The sequence below is a fragment of the Lutra lutra genome, chromosome 1 (assembly GCF_902655055.1).
Source record: "Lutra lutra chromosome 1, mLutLut1.2, whole genome shotgun sequence".
Taxonomy (NCBI): Eukaryota; Metazoa; Chordata; class Mammalia; order Carnivora; family Mustelidae; genus Lutra; species Lutra lutra.
This window is the reverse complement of record NC_062278.1, coordinates 69,946,754-69,962,813: the sequence shown is the minus strand read 5'-3', so window position 1 is coordinate 69,962,813 and position 16,060 is coordinate 69,946,754. Positions and strand designations below refer to the sequence as shown.

At 34.5% G+C, this 16,060-nt stretch overlaps 1 protein-coding gene across 3 annotated transcripts in view; it reads left to right on the top strand.

The window, feature by feature from the left end:
* The window catches only part of ATR (ATR serine/threonine kinase), a 98,441-nt gene that overhangs the window by 80,424 nt on the left and 1,957 nt on the right, over positions 1-16,060 (top strand). For 2 of the 3 annotated variants that reach the window (XM_047726812.1, XM_047726822.1), the window contains 7 exons: positions 892-1,026; positions 2,528-2,728; positions 4,726-4,869; positions 8,945-9,095; positions 12,126-12,282; positions 12,397-12,550; positions 13,727-13,878. In XM_047726812.1, coding sequence (XP_047582768.1) covers positions 892-1,026; positions 2,528-2,728; positions 4,726-4,869; positions 8,945-9,095; positions 12,126-12,282; positions 12,397-12,550; positions 13,727-13,878 — 1,094 coding nt within the window. Of the gene's footprint in view, positions 1-891; positions 1,027-2,527; positions 2,729-4,725; positions 4,870-8,944; positions 9,096-12,125; positions 12,283-12,396; positions 12,551-13,726; positions 13,879-16,060 lie in introns of those variants that run through there. The other variant, XR_007126768.1, reaches the window with a different exon arrangement.

Here is a 16,060-nt window from a genome sequence, read left to right as displayed (position 1 = left end):
AAGATGCAAGTTCCAGTGTTTCTTAGATTAGTAGCAAAACACAAGTTTTAAATATTTGAAAACAAGAAATTAAAGCATTATGTATCATGTTAAAATTCAGAAATATTTACCATATCAAATGAAAGGACTAAAATGTTAAGATCAAAGAATTCAGTGTGTTTTTTCTCTATGAAGTCAAATAAACTGTTAGTGCTTGGTATAAAATGGTAGCCTATTTTTTCAAGGTGTTTTATCCAAGCTATGAATCTAAGCTATTAATAATAGAAAAACTTTATTGCATTATTAATGGATATTTATAAGATGGTAAATATATTTAATTATAAATATTTTAGAGAACTTGGAAAATACACAGGTATAAAAAGGAAAATTAAAATTCACTAATACTATTAATATTCTTCTATATTTTTGTTTGTGTATTTTCTATGCATATTTTAATGCTAAGCTTGGATTATAGAGATATATAATTTGATATTTTTCACCTAACATTTTTACCATAGCATGTTCCTATGCATGAAATATTCTCTGAAGACAAAATTTTAATAATTATATAAAATTCTATGGTAGTTAGCTTATAATTATTTTCTATAATTTATTTAACTGCTGTATTTCCATTGTTTTGCTCTTGTAATAAATACATATAGATACATATATATTTATTCTTATTTCTTATTATTCCACCAAGATAGAGTGTTAGAAGAGAATTCATGAAGTCATAGGATAACAGCATTTTTGTGGTTGTTGATAGCATTGCCAAATTGATTTCCAGGAAATTTGATCAGTATAAATTTGATCAGTAAAAATTCTCATCATGAATACTTTTTAAATTGTATCTATCAAAATTCTGTTTTTTTTTAATCTCATATAAAACTATATTTAATTCTTTTATGACAGTCTTCTTATCCCATGCGTGTGAACAGATGCAAGGAAATCCTAAATAAAGCTATTCATATGAAAAAATCCTTAGAAAAATTTATTGGCGATGCAACTCGCCTAACAGACAAGCTTCTGGAATTGTGCAATAAACCGGTATGATCATAAATCTTCCCACTTACACACCAGTGTTGGATCATTATAAAAAACTTCTCTATGATTTTAGCTGGTTTTCTTTCATTCGATTTAATTAAGTTAAAACGCTAACATAAGTAGGTATACACATACATAAAAATTCATTAAATTGTATACTTAAAAATATGCAATTTACCTTAATAAAATGGTCTTTAAAATTTCTAAAGCTCTTCTTAGTGTAGATTCTGAGGGTAAATTATCCATATTAATTAGAAATAATTTAAGTAGAGGGGTATGAAATAAGCTGTAAAAATATAAATATGTAAAATACTCAAAGTCATTTCTATTATTGTTTTGTGTCGTATCTTTAAATTTTCAGAATTTATTACATTAACCTACATATATGAGAGGAAAGATGATTGGAGTTTTGGTTTTCATTTCATTTCATTTCATTCTGCCAGTACATATTTATTTCATTGCCTCTTGGCAGCATTAATGATAAGTGAAACAAAGATAAAGAAGACATGCTGTCCTGCATTGAGGTGCTGATAGTATTATAGGGAGCTAAGGAGATGGTTATTATATAGTTTAATAACTACTTTTTTCAGTATACTTGTGTCTAGAGTATGAACAACATGCTTACAGGGGTAACACTCTTTTACTCAAGGAAATAGAAGGGAAAAAACCCTAAACATATGTATAGAAAAGGTAAAAGTAAGGAATAAGGATAGTTAGGAGGAAGGGGAAAGAGAGTCTTTACAGTTAAATAGCTAGATTTCACTTTACAAATATTCAGTCTATTAGCTGTTTATAGGTGAGAAAATACAGGCTATTCTCTTTTTTACCTTCCCTTCATCAGTAAACACCTTGAAAGAGTAATCTGATTTTGTTATCTATTTTAGTCCTATTTGAGTAACAAATGTTATGATAATAGCCAATACTTATTAAACCCTGGCACTTTTTAAGTGCTTTACATGTACAAGTTTTCAGTTCTTTATCTGAAATTTTTGTGGCCAGCTAGGCTGCATTTAGGAATTCAGAATTTTTCAGATTTTTCAAGGTAATATAATAGTATATGTACTCAATATTCAGTGTCCCTACTGAGAGTATTCTGATAGAGTATCCCATAATCAGTTACGTAACTGTTTCTGCAGTGAAATGTATTAATCTTTACTCTAAGTAAGAAGCTCAGGTTTCATTTTGCTGCCTAAGGAGATTTGGTACAAAAAAAGGTTTGATCTCCACAGCTCTTTGGATTTTGGAATGTCTGATAAATAGATTGTAGGCCTTTATTGTCTCCATTAGTCATTAAACAGTCCACTGGTATAGGTACTATTATCGATAAGGCAAAAGAGTGAAGAGGGTAAATGAGATATATAACAAACTCTTAGAAAACTGCTGACTGCTTAACCATTGTAACTAAAATATTGTAAAAGTAAAAATTTTGTTTTGGTTGAGAATAAGTGTTCTGTAATTCAAGGTAAACCCATGAAAATTAAAATGTATTATTTTCTTTCCCCAGGTGGATGGAAGTAGTTCCACATTAAGCATGAGCACTCATTTTAAAATGCTTAAAAAGCTGGTAGAAGAACCAACATTTAGTGAAATCCTCATTCCTTTACAGTCAGTCATGATACCTACTCTTCCATCAATTCCGGGTGCCCATGCTAACCATGAGCCATTTCCTGGGCACTGGGCCTATATCGCAAGCTTTGATGATATGGTAAACTTCAATATTACATAACTGTAACTATGATTTTTAAATTTAGTTAAAAACTTCAAATTGGGGTTTTTTTTAAAGTGTTTTTCTCAGAGACTAAGTGCACTTTTTTTTTTCTTTTTAGAGATCTTATTTATTTATTTGAGAGAGAGAGAGAGCATGAGAGGGTCAGAGGGAGAACCAGGCTCCCCAATGAGCAGGGAGTCTGATGCAGGACTCCATCCTGGGACTCCATGATCATAACCTGAGCTGAAGGCAGTCGTTTAACCAACTGAGTCACAAAGGTGCCCCCTAAGTGCATTTTATTTGTAAAGAAAAAAACTACTAGAAATACAGAAAAGTAAAACTCTCTTACACTGATGGGATAAAATTGAATGTTAAAAATCCCATGTTCTCAATATCTGTGACCTATAAAAATATCCATATGGAGAAGATTGATACTTTTCCAGTGTGTATTATGATGAATGAGAGCCATGCATCTTAAATAGCATAATAGAAAGATGGTTCTTTCACCATTTTTAGCTTTCTGTGTCTTCCAGTGATCACCTTTTCTCTCCTAAGCTTCTCTGGTACATATTGCTAACATTATGTGTCTGTTTCTAATCAGTTACTACCTTTGTACTGTCAACTTTTCAACTATATACACTTATCTTCCCCAGTGTATTGTAAGATACACAGTGTTCATGCTTATTCTCCTTTTAATCTTGTACTAGCAAGATTGTACTAGGACAGTGTCTTTTAAAAAAATAACAAACCCATGTTAAACTGAGTATTTTGATTTTTTTAGATGCTTATATTGTTTTAGTATGATTTCTCTTTTCCCACAATTTGATTTTTCCATGCTTTCTTTCATCCTGAAAATGGAGAACAAAATATTTTGTTTATACTTCAGGAGGAAGTAAAATTCAGCTAAGAAGAGCTTGATTTTTTTTTAAGTATAACATGTGACTATGAATATGTGACTATTTTAAAGAAGTGGTACTAGAGCATTTCTAAGTAAATACTTTTGAAAACTGTTCCAGTAATTCTGTGTATCAAAACGTTTGTTTAATTGCTTCAGAGCCAGGTACTAAACCACATAATGAAATAATTCTTACTTACAATCATGCTTTATTTTTAACTTAATAGTATTCAGTTTATTAACTCACCTCATTAGGTGGACTTGATTGTGGAAGAGTTTCTTTTTTCTTTTTTTTTTCTTCTTTTTAAGATTTTATTTATTTATTTGACACACATAGAGAGGTCACAAGTAGGCAGAGAGAGAGGAGGAAGCAGGCTCCCTGCAGAGCAGAGAGCCAGATGTGGGGCTTCATCCTAGGACCCTGAGATCATGAACTGAGCTGAAGGCAAAGGCTTAACCCACTGAGCCACCCACGCACTGCTGAAAGAGATTCTTTTTTCAAAAATCGAGTTACATTAAATTGTTAACCATTTCTTACCATTAAAGACATTTAAAAACAGTGTCTCCAGCTCTCAAGACAGGTTCCAAAAATCTTTTAGGGGCGCCTGGGTGGTTCAGTCAGTTGAGGGGCTTCCTTTGGCTCAGGTCATGATCCTGTGGTCCTGGGATCCAGACCTTTATCAGGCTCCTGCTCAGTGGGGAGTCAGCTCCTCCCCTTCTCTTTGCCCCTCCTTGCTGCTCACTCATGCTCCCATATGCTCGCTCTCTCTCAAATAAATGTTTAAAAAAAAAAAAATCTTTTAAATATTGTGGCTGTCCTGAAGAGGCTGCCTAAATTTGGATGTGTAAGTACTTATATTGCTAATTAAGTAATCCTTTTACTTTATAACCATTCCTAATGGGTGACAGTGGGTCTCTATTCATGGACATTCTTTTCATAGACCATCAGTGATTATGATAAAAGAAATTATTAAAATAATAAACTTACTACACAGTATAGGTTATTATATTCTTTTTGTTAGGTAACACAATATTTAAATATAAAAATTTTAAACAAAGAATCTTGACCTTAACTTATATATAACTCATTATCTTTTAGGTGGAAATTCTTGCTTCTCTTCAGAAACCAAAGAAGATCTCTTTGAAAGGATCAGATGGAAAGTTCTACATCATGATGTGTAAGCCAAAAGATGACCTGAGAAAGGATTGTAGACTAATGGAATTCAATTCCTTGATTAATAAGGTTTGGAGATAGTTTGCTTTAATTTTAGAATTACTCTACTATCATGTGATAAGAGCTTTTCATAATGCAAATAGATCATTGTTAAAAAGAGAATGAAATGTACTGCCTTTTTTGTTTTAATTGTTTTATTGGGATAAAACTTACATTTTAACCAGTTGAGTTCAGTTCAGTGACATTAAGTACATACACATTTTTGTACAACTATCACCACCATCCCTCTGCAGAACATTTTTCATCTTCCCAAACTGAAACTCCCTAGTCAGTAAACAATAGCTTCTCATTCCCTTCCTCCTCAGCCTCTGGTAACCACTGTTCTACTTTCTCTCTCATTAGTTTGACTACTCTAGATACCTTGTAGAAGTCGCATCATACATTTTTTATGCCTTTTTACTGGCTTATTTCACTTAGCATTGCCTTGTTCATGAATGTTATATTATGTGTCAGAATTTTTTTCCTGAGTAAGGCTGAATAATATACCACTGTATGTAGATACTGCATTTTGTTTATTCATTCATCTATCAGTGGACACTTGGGGTCCTTCCACTTTTTGCTATTGTGAATAATAAATAGCTCTTTGAATCCCTTCTTCAGTTTTGAGTATTTATCCAGAAATAGAATTGCTGGTTTCATGTAATTTTTTACTTTAAAAAGATAACATTACTCTGAGGTTGCTGGGGGGTGGTGGGGAGTAGGGACAGGGTGATTGGATTATGGACATTGAGGAGGATATGGGCTATGGTGAGTGCTGGGAAATGTGTAAGCCTGATGATTCACAGACCTGTACCCCTGGGGCAAATAATACATTATATGTTAATAAAAATAATTTTTAAAAATAAAAACAGTGTTAGCAATTCTCAAAAAAAAATAACATTACTTTTATTATATTGAGAAAAACATGTAGCACATGTTAGGGGAAATATTTTCTATTTAATATTTAAATTATCTGTAATAGGCTCTATCAGATGTGTTTGTTTTAGTGTTAGACAAAAGATATTGGGTTCTATTTTGGGGTTTGGGGTTTTTTCGTTTTGTTTTGGTTTTAAATGATTTATTTATTTTAGAGAGAGAGTATGCAGGGGTGGAGAGGGGCAGAGGGAGAGGGAGAGAGAGAATCTCAGGCACACTCCCTGCTGAACACAATCCTGATTCAGGGCTTGATCTCACAACCTTGAGCTTATGACCTGAGCTGAAATCAAGAGTTGGATGCTTAACCAGCTGAGCCACACAGCTGCCCCAGGTTTTCTTTTTATCAACACACCACTTAAAGGTGATCATTAGTATTTTTTTCGGTTCATTTGGTAAGTGCTTGATTTCTGTCTCAGAGATAATATGAGAAATTTTATTAATTTTATGGATGACCTTAGGTATTTTGATTATTCTGTGGCCAGGTATTTGTAAATGCATAGCAGCTATTTTTTCCATTGGTGAAAATTAAACCATACAATAGAAAGATGAAATTTAATTATTTATTATTATTTTTAAAAGATTTTATTTATTTATTTGACAGAGACCACAAGTAGACAGAGAGGCAGGCAGAGAGAGAGAGGGAAGCAGGCTCCCTGCTGAGCAGAGAGCCCGATGCGGGACTCGATCCCAGGGCCCTGAGATCATGACTTGAGCCGAAGGCAGCGGCTCAACCTGCTGAGCTACCCAGGCGCCCGAAATTTAATTATTTTTTAAATAAACTTCTTGTCCCTCCTCTCTATCCTCTCCCCATATTTCACCGGCACCTCTTTTTTTAGCAGGAAAAGTTACGGACTTTCAACATAAAAAAATGCAGCAACAGATAACTTAATTTTTAGAAAAGAATAACTGGTTTGTACTTAGTGTAACCAAAAATAATTTAAAAATTAATATCACGTTAAAAACCCATTTCAAAGGCACTAAGAAGGGTTATTTTTTATTTAAAATGCTTAGTAAATTGGTAACCTAATTCACTGACCATTAGTTTGTTCATCCGAATCTCCCTTAAGTGTTTTTCTGGTTAGGGGCATCAACTGGCCTGGCTTTAGTTTATAGATTTATCTTTTTTTTTTTTTTTTTTAAAGATTTTATTTATTTATTTGACAGACAGAGATCACAAGTAGGCAGAGAGGCAGGCAGAGAGAAAGGAAGGGAAGCAGGCTCCCTGCTGAGCAGAGAGCCCGATGCGGGACTCGATCCCAGGACCCTGAGATCATGACCTGAGCCGAAGGCAGCGGCTTAACCCACTGAGCCACCCAGGCGGCCTATAGATTTATCTTAATCAGCTTTGTCACTGATTATTTCATTACTATTCCATCACATTGCTATGGTAAAATACTATAGCCTGATTATGAAAAACTACAGTCTGTATTGGTCTAGGGGACCACAAACTGATCTTTACATGTCATTCTTTTTTCCTTTTTTTGTATATATTTTTAATTAACATATAATATATTATTTGACCCAGGGATACAGGTCTGTGAATCGTCAGGCTTACATACTTCACAGAATTCACCATTTCACATACCCTCCCCAATGTCCATAACCCAACCACCTTCTCCATAACCCCCTCCCTCCAGCAACCCTCAGTTTGTTTTGTGAGATTAACCCTCAACATGGTTTGTCTCCCTCCTGATCCTATCTTGTTTCATTTTTTCCTTCCCTACCCTCCAAACCCCCCCACATTACCTCTCAAATTCCTCATATGAGGAGATCATATGATAATTGTCTTTCTCTGATTGACTTATTTCTCTCAGCATAATACCCTCTAGTTCCATCCACATCATTGCAAATGGCAAGATTTCATTTCTTTTGATGGCTGCATAGTATTCCATTGTATATGTATACCACATCTTCTTTATCCATTCATCTGTTGATGGACATCGAGGTTCTTTCCATAGTTTGGCTATTGTGGACATTGCTGCTGTAAACATTTGGGTGCACATGCCCCTTTGGATCACTACATTTGTATCTTTAGGGTAAATACCCAGTAGTGCGATTCCTGTGTCGTAGGGTAGCTCTGTTTTCAACTTTTTGAGGAACCTCCATACTGTTTTCCACAGTGGCTACACCACCTTGCATTCCCACCAACCATTTAGGAGTGTTCCCCTTTCTCCACATCCTCGCCAACACCTGTCATTTCCTGACTTACAGTTTGAGCCATTCTGACCAGTGTGACGTGGTATCTCACTGTGGTTTGGATTTGTATTTCCCTGATGCCAAGTGATGTTGGGCACTTTTCATGTGTCTGTTGGCCATTTGGATGTCTTCTTTGCAGAAATGCCTGTTCATGTCTTCTGCCCATTTCTTGTTTGGATTATTTGTTTTTTGGGTGTTGAGTTTGATAAGTTTTTAATAGATTATGGCTACTAGCCCTTTATCTGAAAATGCTGTTTGCAAATATCTCTTTACATGTCATTCTAATACTGTACTGTTTGGCTGACATTTATATAGTCTGTTTATTCCTGAAGTTTAAAAATATGTTTTTGGTTAGTGATTGTGCTTTTTAGTTGAATAGGTTGCAATTATATTTGTGTGCTTAGTTTATTTATTTCATACAGTTTCAGAATTATACAAAATATTGTTCATCTTTACCTAGAATAATTCAGGATTAATCCGATGAGATGTAAAAAGGTTTCTTCTACTAGGAGACAGTTTTTCAAATGAAGCCATAATATTAAATTGCAAGAATAAAATGACATTTTGAGGTTATTAGAAAACTCATACTTCTTGTTTAAATCAAAATTAAACAGCAGTCTTTGTGCCCAAGGACTTAATATTTCTGTAATATCTATAAAGCAATAAAAAAAGAACATTTTGTTCTTGTTAAATATACAAGTATAATATTTTGAACACAATATTGTTGTCACATTAACCATGAATAATCAAAAAGAGCGACTTGCCTGACACATCTTTAATGATTTGGAAAAGACTATAGATACTATCCCAGTAGCTTCCTTTCCTATCATTCTGAAGAATTACTCATCTATACCACATAGTAAACTTTAACTGAGTTTCTTTTGCTATGAAATGAATAATCTTAAGATATATTTGACATGACATTTGGAAATTCTGAATTTTTAAGTTTATGTTTATGTGTTTTTTTTAATAGTGCTTAAGAAAAGATGCAGAATCTCGTAGAAGAGAGCTTCATATTCGAACGTATGCAGTTATTCCCCTGAATGATGAATGTGGGATTATTGAATGGGTTAACAACACTGCTGGCTTGAGACCTATTCTGACCAAACTATATAAGGAAAAGGGTACTAAAATTAATTCTTAAGATATAAATATATGATTATAAAATCTGACAATATGCATAATTATTAAGATGTTATTATACCTTTTCTTGTATGAGCCATAGTAGAATTTCTAGGTCAAATGAGGTTCAATATACAGTAGTACTTACATGTTTTTCTTCCTAGTGTTTTATTCCCTTTCTTATCCTAATTATATCATTATCCCAAAAGAATTTGATGTAGCTTATAAGAATGTATGAATTTGATGTAGTTTATAAGAATGTATACTAAAATTTGTTCCTTCACAAAGGTGTGGGTTAGTGATTCTGAAACTACTTTATGTGTATACTCAACTTTAGCAAATAAATATGTTATGGATAATGAGAGCTAGCTTTTTCACTGTGAGAGAAAGAAAAGGAAAGGGAAGGCTAGAATAGAGCCACAAGTATTAGATTGGAATTAGAGTCTCCACCTGGACAAATTTGGGATAATTTGGGCAACAAAATAAATGACGATATAGTATTAGATTAACTTATGGAATAAAATAAATAAACATGCTGGGGCACCTGGGTGGCTCAGTGGGTTAAAGCCTCTGCCTTCGGCTCAGGTCATGATCTCTGGGTCCTGGGATCAAGCCCCGCATCGGGCTCTCTGCTTAGCAGGGAGCCTGCTTCCCTTCCTCTCTCTCTGCCTGCCTCTCTGCCTGCTTGTGATCTCTGTCTGTCAAATAAATAAATAAATAAATCTTTTAAATAAATAGACATGAATCCACACTGATATAAATAAATAATTAAGTAGGGAAGTAGGAATAGTTCTTCCTTACAATAGAATTACAGTGAATAAATGTAGAGGAAATGATGGAAATAGAAAATAACCAATTAGCAAGTACCACAGTAATAATTGTTGCAGGCAATGAATATCAATGGATCCTAAAATGAATGAGCAAAAGTGTGATGAGAAACAGGTTATTTGTTTGGTCTCAGAGTATCTCCCCACAGCATATTTATTATAAAGGGAAAAAAATAGTAACTTTACAGTGGAGAAACAAAAATAAAAGTCATTAGAACTCTTTAAAAATGTCAAGGTAATGAAAGACAAAGAAAGAAATTTCCCAGATTTGAGGACATTAAGGAGATATGACAGCTGAATGTAATATGGGGTCCTGAGTTGGTCCTGGTCCAGAAAAAAAGACAGTAGTGGGACAGTTGGTGAAATTTGAATAAGATCTGAAGCTTAGTCAATAACATTATAACTATCAATTTCCTAATTTAGGTAATTGTGCTATTATTATAAAAGACATGAACATTAAAAATAGCTGGGTGAAGAATATATGGGTATTCTTTGTATCACTATGCAATTTTTTGTATGTCTAGCACTATTTTGAAATAAAATTTTTATTGCATATGATGCAGTACATTATAAATAAATAGATGAAGTTATCAGAATAAGGTAGAAAATAAGTGTATTCATTTCCCTAGGGCTGCTGTAACAAAGTCCTACAAACAAAAGAAATGTATTTTCTCACAGTTTGGTAGGCTATGAATCCAAAATCTTGGTGTCAGTAAGGCCAGATCTCTGATAGCTCTAGGGGAGAATCTCTTCCAGGCCTTTCTGTCAGCTTCTGCTGTCTCCAGTAATCTTTGATGTGCCTTAGTTTTATAGATGGATCATTTCACTCTCTCTCTTGTCATCACATAGTGTTCTAAGTCTGTATGTCTCTGTTTTCTCTTCCTATATAACATTTTATATATTAGTCATAATAAGGGCCCACCCTAATGACTTCATCTTAACCTGATTACATGGGCAACGACCCTCTCTTTCAAGGTCACATTCACAGGTCCTAGGGGTTAGGTCTTAAACACATTTTTTTGAGGGTACAGTTTAACCCATAACAGTAAGTGATACTGATAAATTACTGTATTATTGTGCTAAGTATGTTATATACTATTGTTAATAAGTCTGAGTATCTCTATTTTTTATACAGTGCCAGAGGTTAAGTAACATACCAAGTTCACAAAGCTGATAAGTTGCAGAGCTGAAACTCAAAGATTGGACTCTTATTGCAAGGAACTTGCTATTGATATTTTATTAGAAAGCTAAAATATTATGTGTGATTTAATTATTGCTTTTGGATTTTTAAAAATAGTAAAAAAATTTTTTTTAGATCATAAACACACAGGAACTGTAACATTTGAATCTAAAAACCTCAAATCTTGGGGCAGCGGGGTGGCTCAGTTGGTTAAGTGGCTGTCTTCGACTCAGGTCCTGGGATCGAGCCCCACATCGGACTCCCTGCTCAGTGAGAGCCTGCTTCTCCCTCTCCCTCTGCCTGCCGCTCTGCCTACTTTTGCTCTCTCTATCTCTCTATCAAATAAATAAATCTTTTTAAAAAAAATAAAAACAAAAACAACAAAAAAACCCTCAAATCTCAAACTTGTCCATAAAACTTTTGGCCATGATTCGGGTATAAAAAGTACCAAACCAAGGTGGGCCTAAAAGGCACTTAATAGACTGGAGTCATTATACAGGCTAACCAGTGTATCAGAAGAAAAAGTTCTGTTTCTCCAGTTGATTTCCATTGTACAAGATTAGCTCAAGAACCAGGTATACAATGAAGCTTATGGGCTAGCATTCATACAGAGTAAATTATTTCAGAGCACCATTATACGTTTTTTAATAATGATTCTGTGTGGATCTATACTACATGCTGAGGAACAGAGAAATCACTATAATTTTAGTGAGAGCTGCAGCATTTTTATAATTCCAAGGGTACTCTTTACGTTGGATTTATTCTGAGTGATATTTTCTGGAATTAGTTGATTCTACAACATTAGTTTTAGTTGACATTTTCATCAACAAGTAGCTTCACTTCAGATAAGTACAGGGAAACATAATGTGTTATTTTATTATAATAAGTTTACCTATGCATAATTGCAATTTTTCTGTTTGTTCTTGCTTTTTTGTTTAACAATTTGAATAAAAATAGATTTTTTTTTAAAAGTTGCCTATTTTCTTCTTTGGCTTGTGATTAATGGAAACCACTCTACGTTGCAGGAGTTTATATGACAGGAAAAGAACTTCGCCAGTGTATGCTACCAAAAGCTGCAGCTTTGTCTGAAAAACTCAAAGTGTTCCGAGAATTTCTCCTACCCAGGCATCCTCCAGTTTTTCATGAGTGGTTTCTGAGGACATTCCCTGATCCTACATCATGGTAAGTTACCAAGAAGATAATACATTATTATGGTTAATGTTTAAAAAAATATGTTAGATTTATGTTGCCTCATGTGGCATAAAGCTGTTTGATAAGCCTTGTGCTTTTCTTTAGGTACAGTAGCAGATCAGCATACTGCCGTTCCACTGCAGTTATGTCAATGGTTGGTTATATCCTGGGGCTTGGAGACCGTCATGGTGAAAACATTCTCTTTGATTCTCTGACTGGTGAATGTGTACATGTAGATTTCAACTGTCTCTTCAATAAGGTAGGTGATGTGACTTACTCTAGTAATTGTATGTTTTCTCCCAATTTCCTTTGTTCAACAACTGTTTTTCTTAGACATACCCATTGGTGGCAGTTATAGTCACAGTTGAGTCACACTAAGAGTTTGTTGACTGGTTTTGATTGGTGAATCCCTGAGTCCTCAGTAAAGCAACTTAAGATGAAGAGAACTCAGAATAGTGATACAGTAAAATCAGCACTGAACTTAAAATCCAAAGGTTCAAGTTCTGACGCAGTTCTTACTTATGTGAACATGGACAGATCAGGTCATTTTACTGAGACTTGGTTTTAGAGATACGTAAAAGTTTAATGTGAGGGTTTTCAAACCCGGCAGCGTTATCAGAATCATCCAAGAATTTAAGCAAAATATGCAGATATCTAGCAGACATCCGAGGAGATTCTGTAGATCCAGAGTGGGGCCTGGGAATAAATTAAGGTGGTTGGACTCTCCCTAAAGCCCCTTCTAATTTTCCAATGTTAATGATTCTAGAAGACAGACTGGTAGGTTAACCCCCAATTTTCTTCATCCCCATTTTCTATGGATTGCCTTCTGCTGTCACAGGAAACCAAGAAAGGTCATAGATACACATGAGATCAAATTAGAGTTAAACCACTAGTATATGTTAAAACATACAAGAAAGGAATTTAGAGAAACTCAGTAAGTTTGGGGATAAAAAGGCCTTATGGGAGGCAGGTTGAGAATGGCAGAAAGTAAATGAACTGGACTTCATTATACTGTATGTATGTTATATATTCTGTCTGAGGGATATGAACATCTAACATTTGGCTGTTTCTCTTCCTTTCCTGCTTTAAAGTGAAAGTCTTAAAAAGAAAAATATAAGGATATTTGGTTTTATTTTATATTATTTAAGAAGAACTATAAGGAAGTTAATATGATACTAAATATTGAAAGAAATAAAAATTTCTCTATAGTAATATTCACTATACTAATTCAGTGACAGGTGATCATCCATCCTCTAGATCAAAGATAGAGTTACATGGCTCCTTCGTGACAGAGGCCTTTAATATCATTAAAAATATAAATATTTTGGCAGTACTTTGCACTTTGCTTAGCATCTAGACATGAAGTTCTAACTTTTTTGCATAAAGGTTTAAATTTTTAACATTGTTACTTTTTAATAAAATGCATTGTTTTAAGGGAGAAACCTTTGAGGTTCCAGAAATTGTTCCATTTCGACTGACTCATAATATGGTTAATGGAATGGGTCCTATGGGAACAGAAGGTCTTTTTCGAAGGGCTTGTGAAGTTACAATGAGGCTGATGCGAGATCAGAGAGAGCCTTTAATGAGGTAATTATGTGTGTTTTGTAAACAGTTTAACAGTAATCTTGAATGTAATTATTGGTTCCTAAATATTGTTTTTTTATACTAGAAGCCACTTTACATTGGTTGAAGTAGATTTTTTTAAATAATAGCTTTTTTTTTTTTTTAAGATTTTATTTATTTATTTGACAGAGAGACAGTGAGAGAGGGAACACAAGTAGGGGGAGTGGGAGTGGGAGAAGCAGGCTTCCCAGGGAGCAGGGAGCCTGATGCAGGTGGGGCTCATTCCAAGGACCCTGGGATCATGGCCTGAGCCAGAGGCAGATGCTTAACAACTGAGCCACCCTGGCGCCCTAAATAATAGCTTTATTAAGGTATAACTTACAGTTCATTGCAGCATTGTTTACAATAGCCAAGAAGCAACCTGAGTGTCCATTGATGGATGAATGGGTAAAAAAAACTGTGGTGTACACACACACACACACACACACAGACACACACACACACAGGAATACTATTCAGCCATAAAAAAGAAGGAAATTTTGCCACTTGCAACAACATAGATAGACCTTGAGGGCATTTATGCTTAAATGAAATAAGTCATACAGAGAAAGACCAATATGTGAGATCACTTATATGTGGAGTCTTAAAAAAATAGAACTACCTTACGATCTGGCAATCGAATTACTGGGTATTTACCAAAAGGATAAAAAAAACTACTAATCCAAAGGGATACATGCATTCTGATTTTATAGCAGCATTATTTACAATAGCCAAGATATGGAATAAGTCCAGGTGTCCATCAATTGACGAATGGATAAAGAAGATGTGGTATATGTATACAATAGAATATTATTTAGCCATAAAAATGAAATTTTGCCATTTGCAATGACATGGTTGGAGCTAGAGAGTATAATGCTGAGTGAAGTAAGTCAATCAGAGAAAGAAAAATACCATGACTTTACTCATATGTAGAATTTAAGAAACAAATCAGACAGGGAAAAAAATAAGAGAGAGAGAGAGAGACAAAGCAAGAAACAGACTCTTATTATAGAGAGCAGTCTGATGGTTACCAAAGGGGAGAGTGGGGGGATGGGTGAAATAGGTGATGGGAATTAAGGAGTATACTTGTCATGATGTGCACAGGGTGATGTGTGGAACTGTTGAGTCACTATACTGTACACCTGAAACTAATATAACACTATGTTAAGTAACTGGAATTAAAATAAAAGCAAATAAAAAAAAATAAAACCTGAGCTTATAGATACAGAAAACAGACTGGTGGTGGCCATCAGTTGGGGGTGGGGGATGGGCAAAATGGATGAAGGTACAAACTTTCAGCTATGAAATAAGTCATGGGAATATTATGTTTATGTTCTTGGAGCAACTGGTATTAACTACCTTATTGTTAATAATATTTAAAATAATGTTTTTGTTAAGAAATAAGCTGTCTTTTTTTTTTTTAAGATTTATTTATTTGAGAGAGCACAAGTAGAGGGGGCAGAGGGAAAGGGAGAAGCAGACTCCCCACAGAGCAAAGGAATGTTATGTACAGCATCTTGTGAAACACTAAGAACCCCTTCCAATCTGGGGAAGTCGGGAAATAATTTCTGGAGGAAGTAGCTAAAACCTTAATGATAAATGGAATTGACTACACAAAGGGGAAGCGAGTGTTCTGATAGAAATATCAAGACAAGTGAAAGCATGGACTGCCTAAAAAATGTAATTCTGTTTTCTAGAGCATACACTTCACGTAGAAGGCGCTGTGATGATCACACAGGTGGGCAGGGCTAGATTATGAAAAGTCCACGTGGGGCCGGTTTACATGTTTACACCTAGTCCTGAAAACAACCAGAAGCATTGGGGGTTGGGGTAAGAAGAAAATTAAAAAAAAAAAAAAAAAGAATGAAGTCATCAGATTTTACCCTATAGAAAAATTACAATTGCAGTCTGGGCTAGAATCCAGAAAACTAGTTAGTGGACTATTTGAGTAACTCAGAAAAAAACGATGGTGCATTGGATGAGGTAGTGACAGTAGAAATGAAGGTAAATAGATTCTAAAGGGATTTAGTAGGTAGAATTGAGTGTTATAAGGAGAGCCAAGGATGATTCCTAGACTTTTGTTTAGGACAAATGAGTGAATAACGTTGTTCTTTACTGATTTGGGGAATACTGGTGAAATAGTTTGGGAAAGGGTAATGAGTTTTGT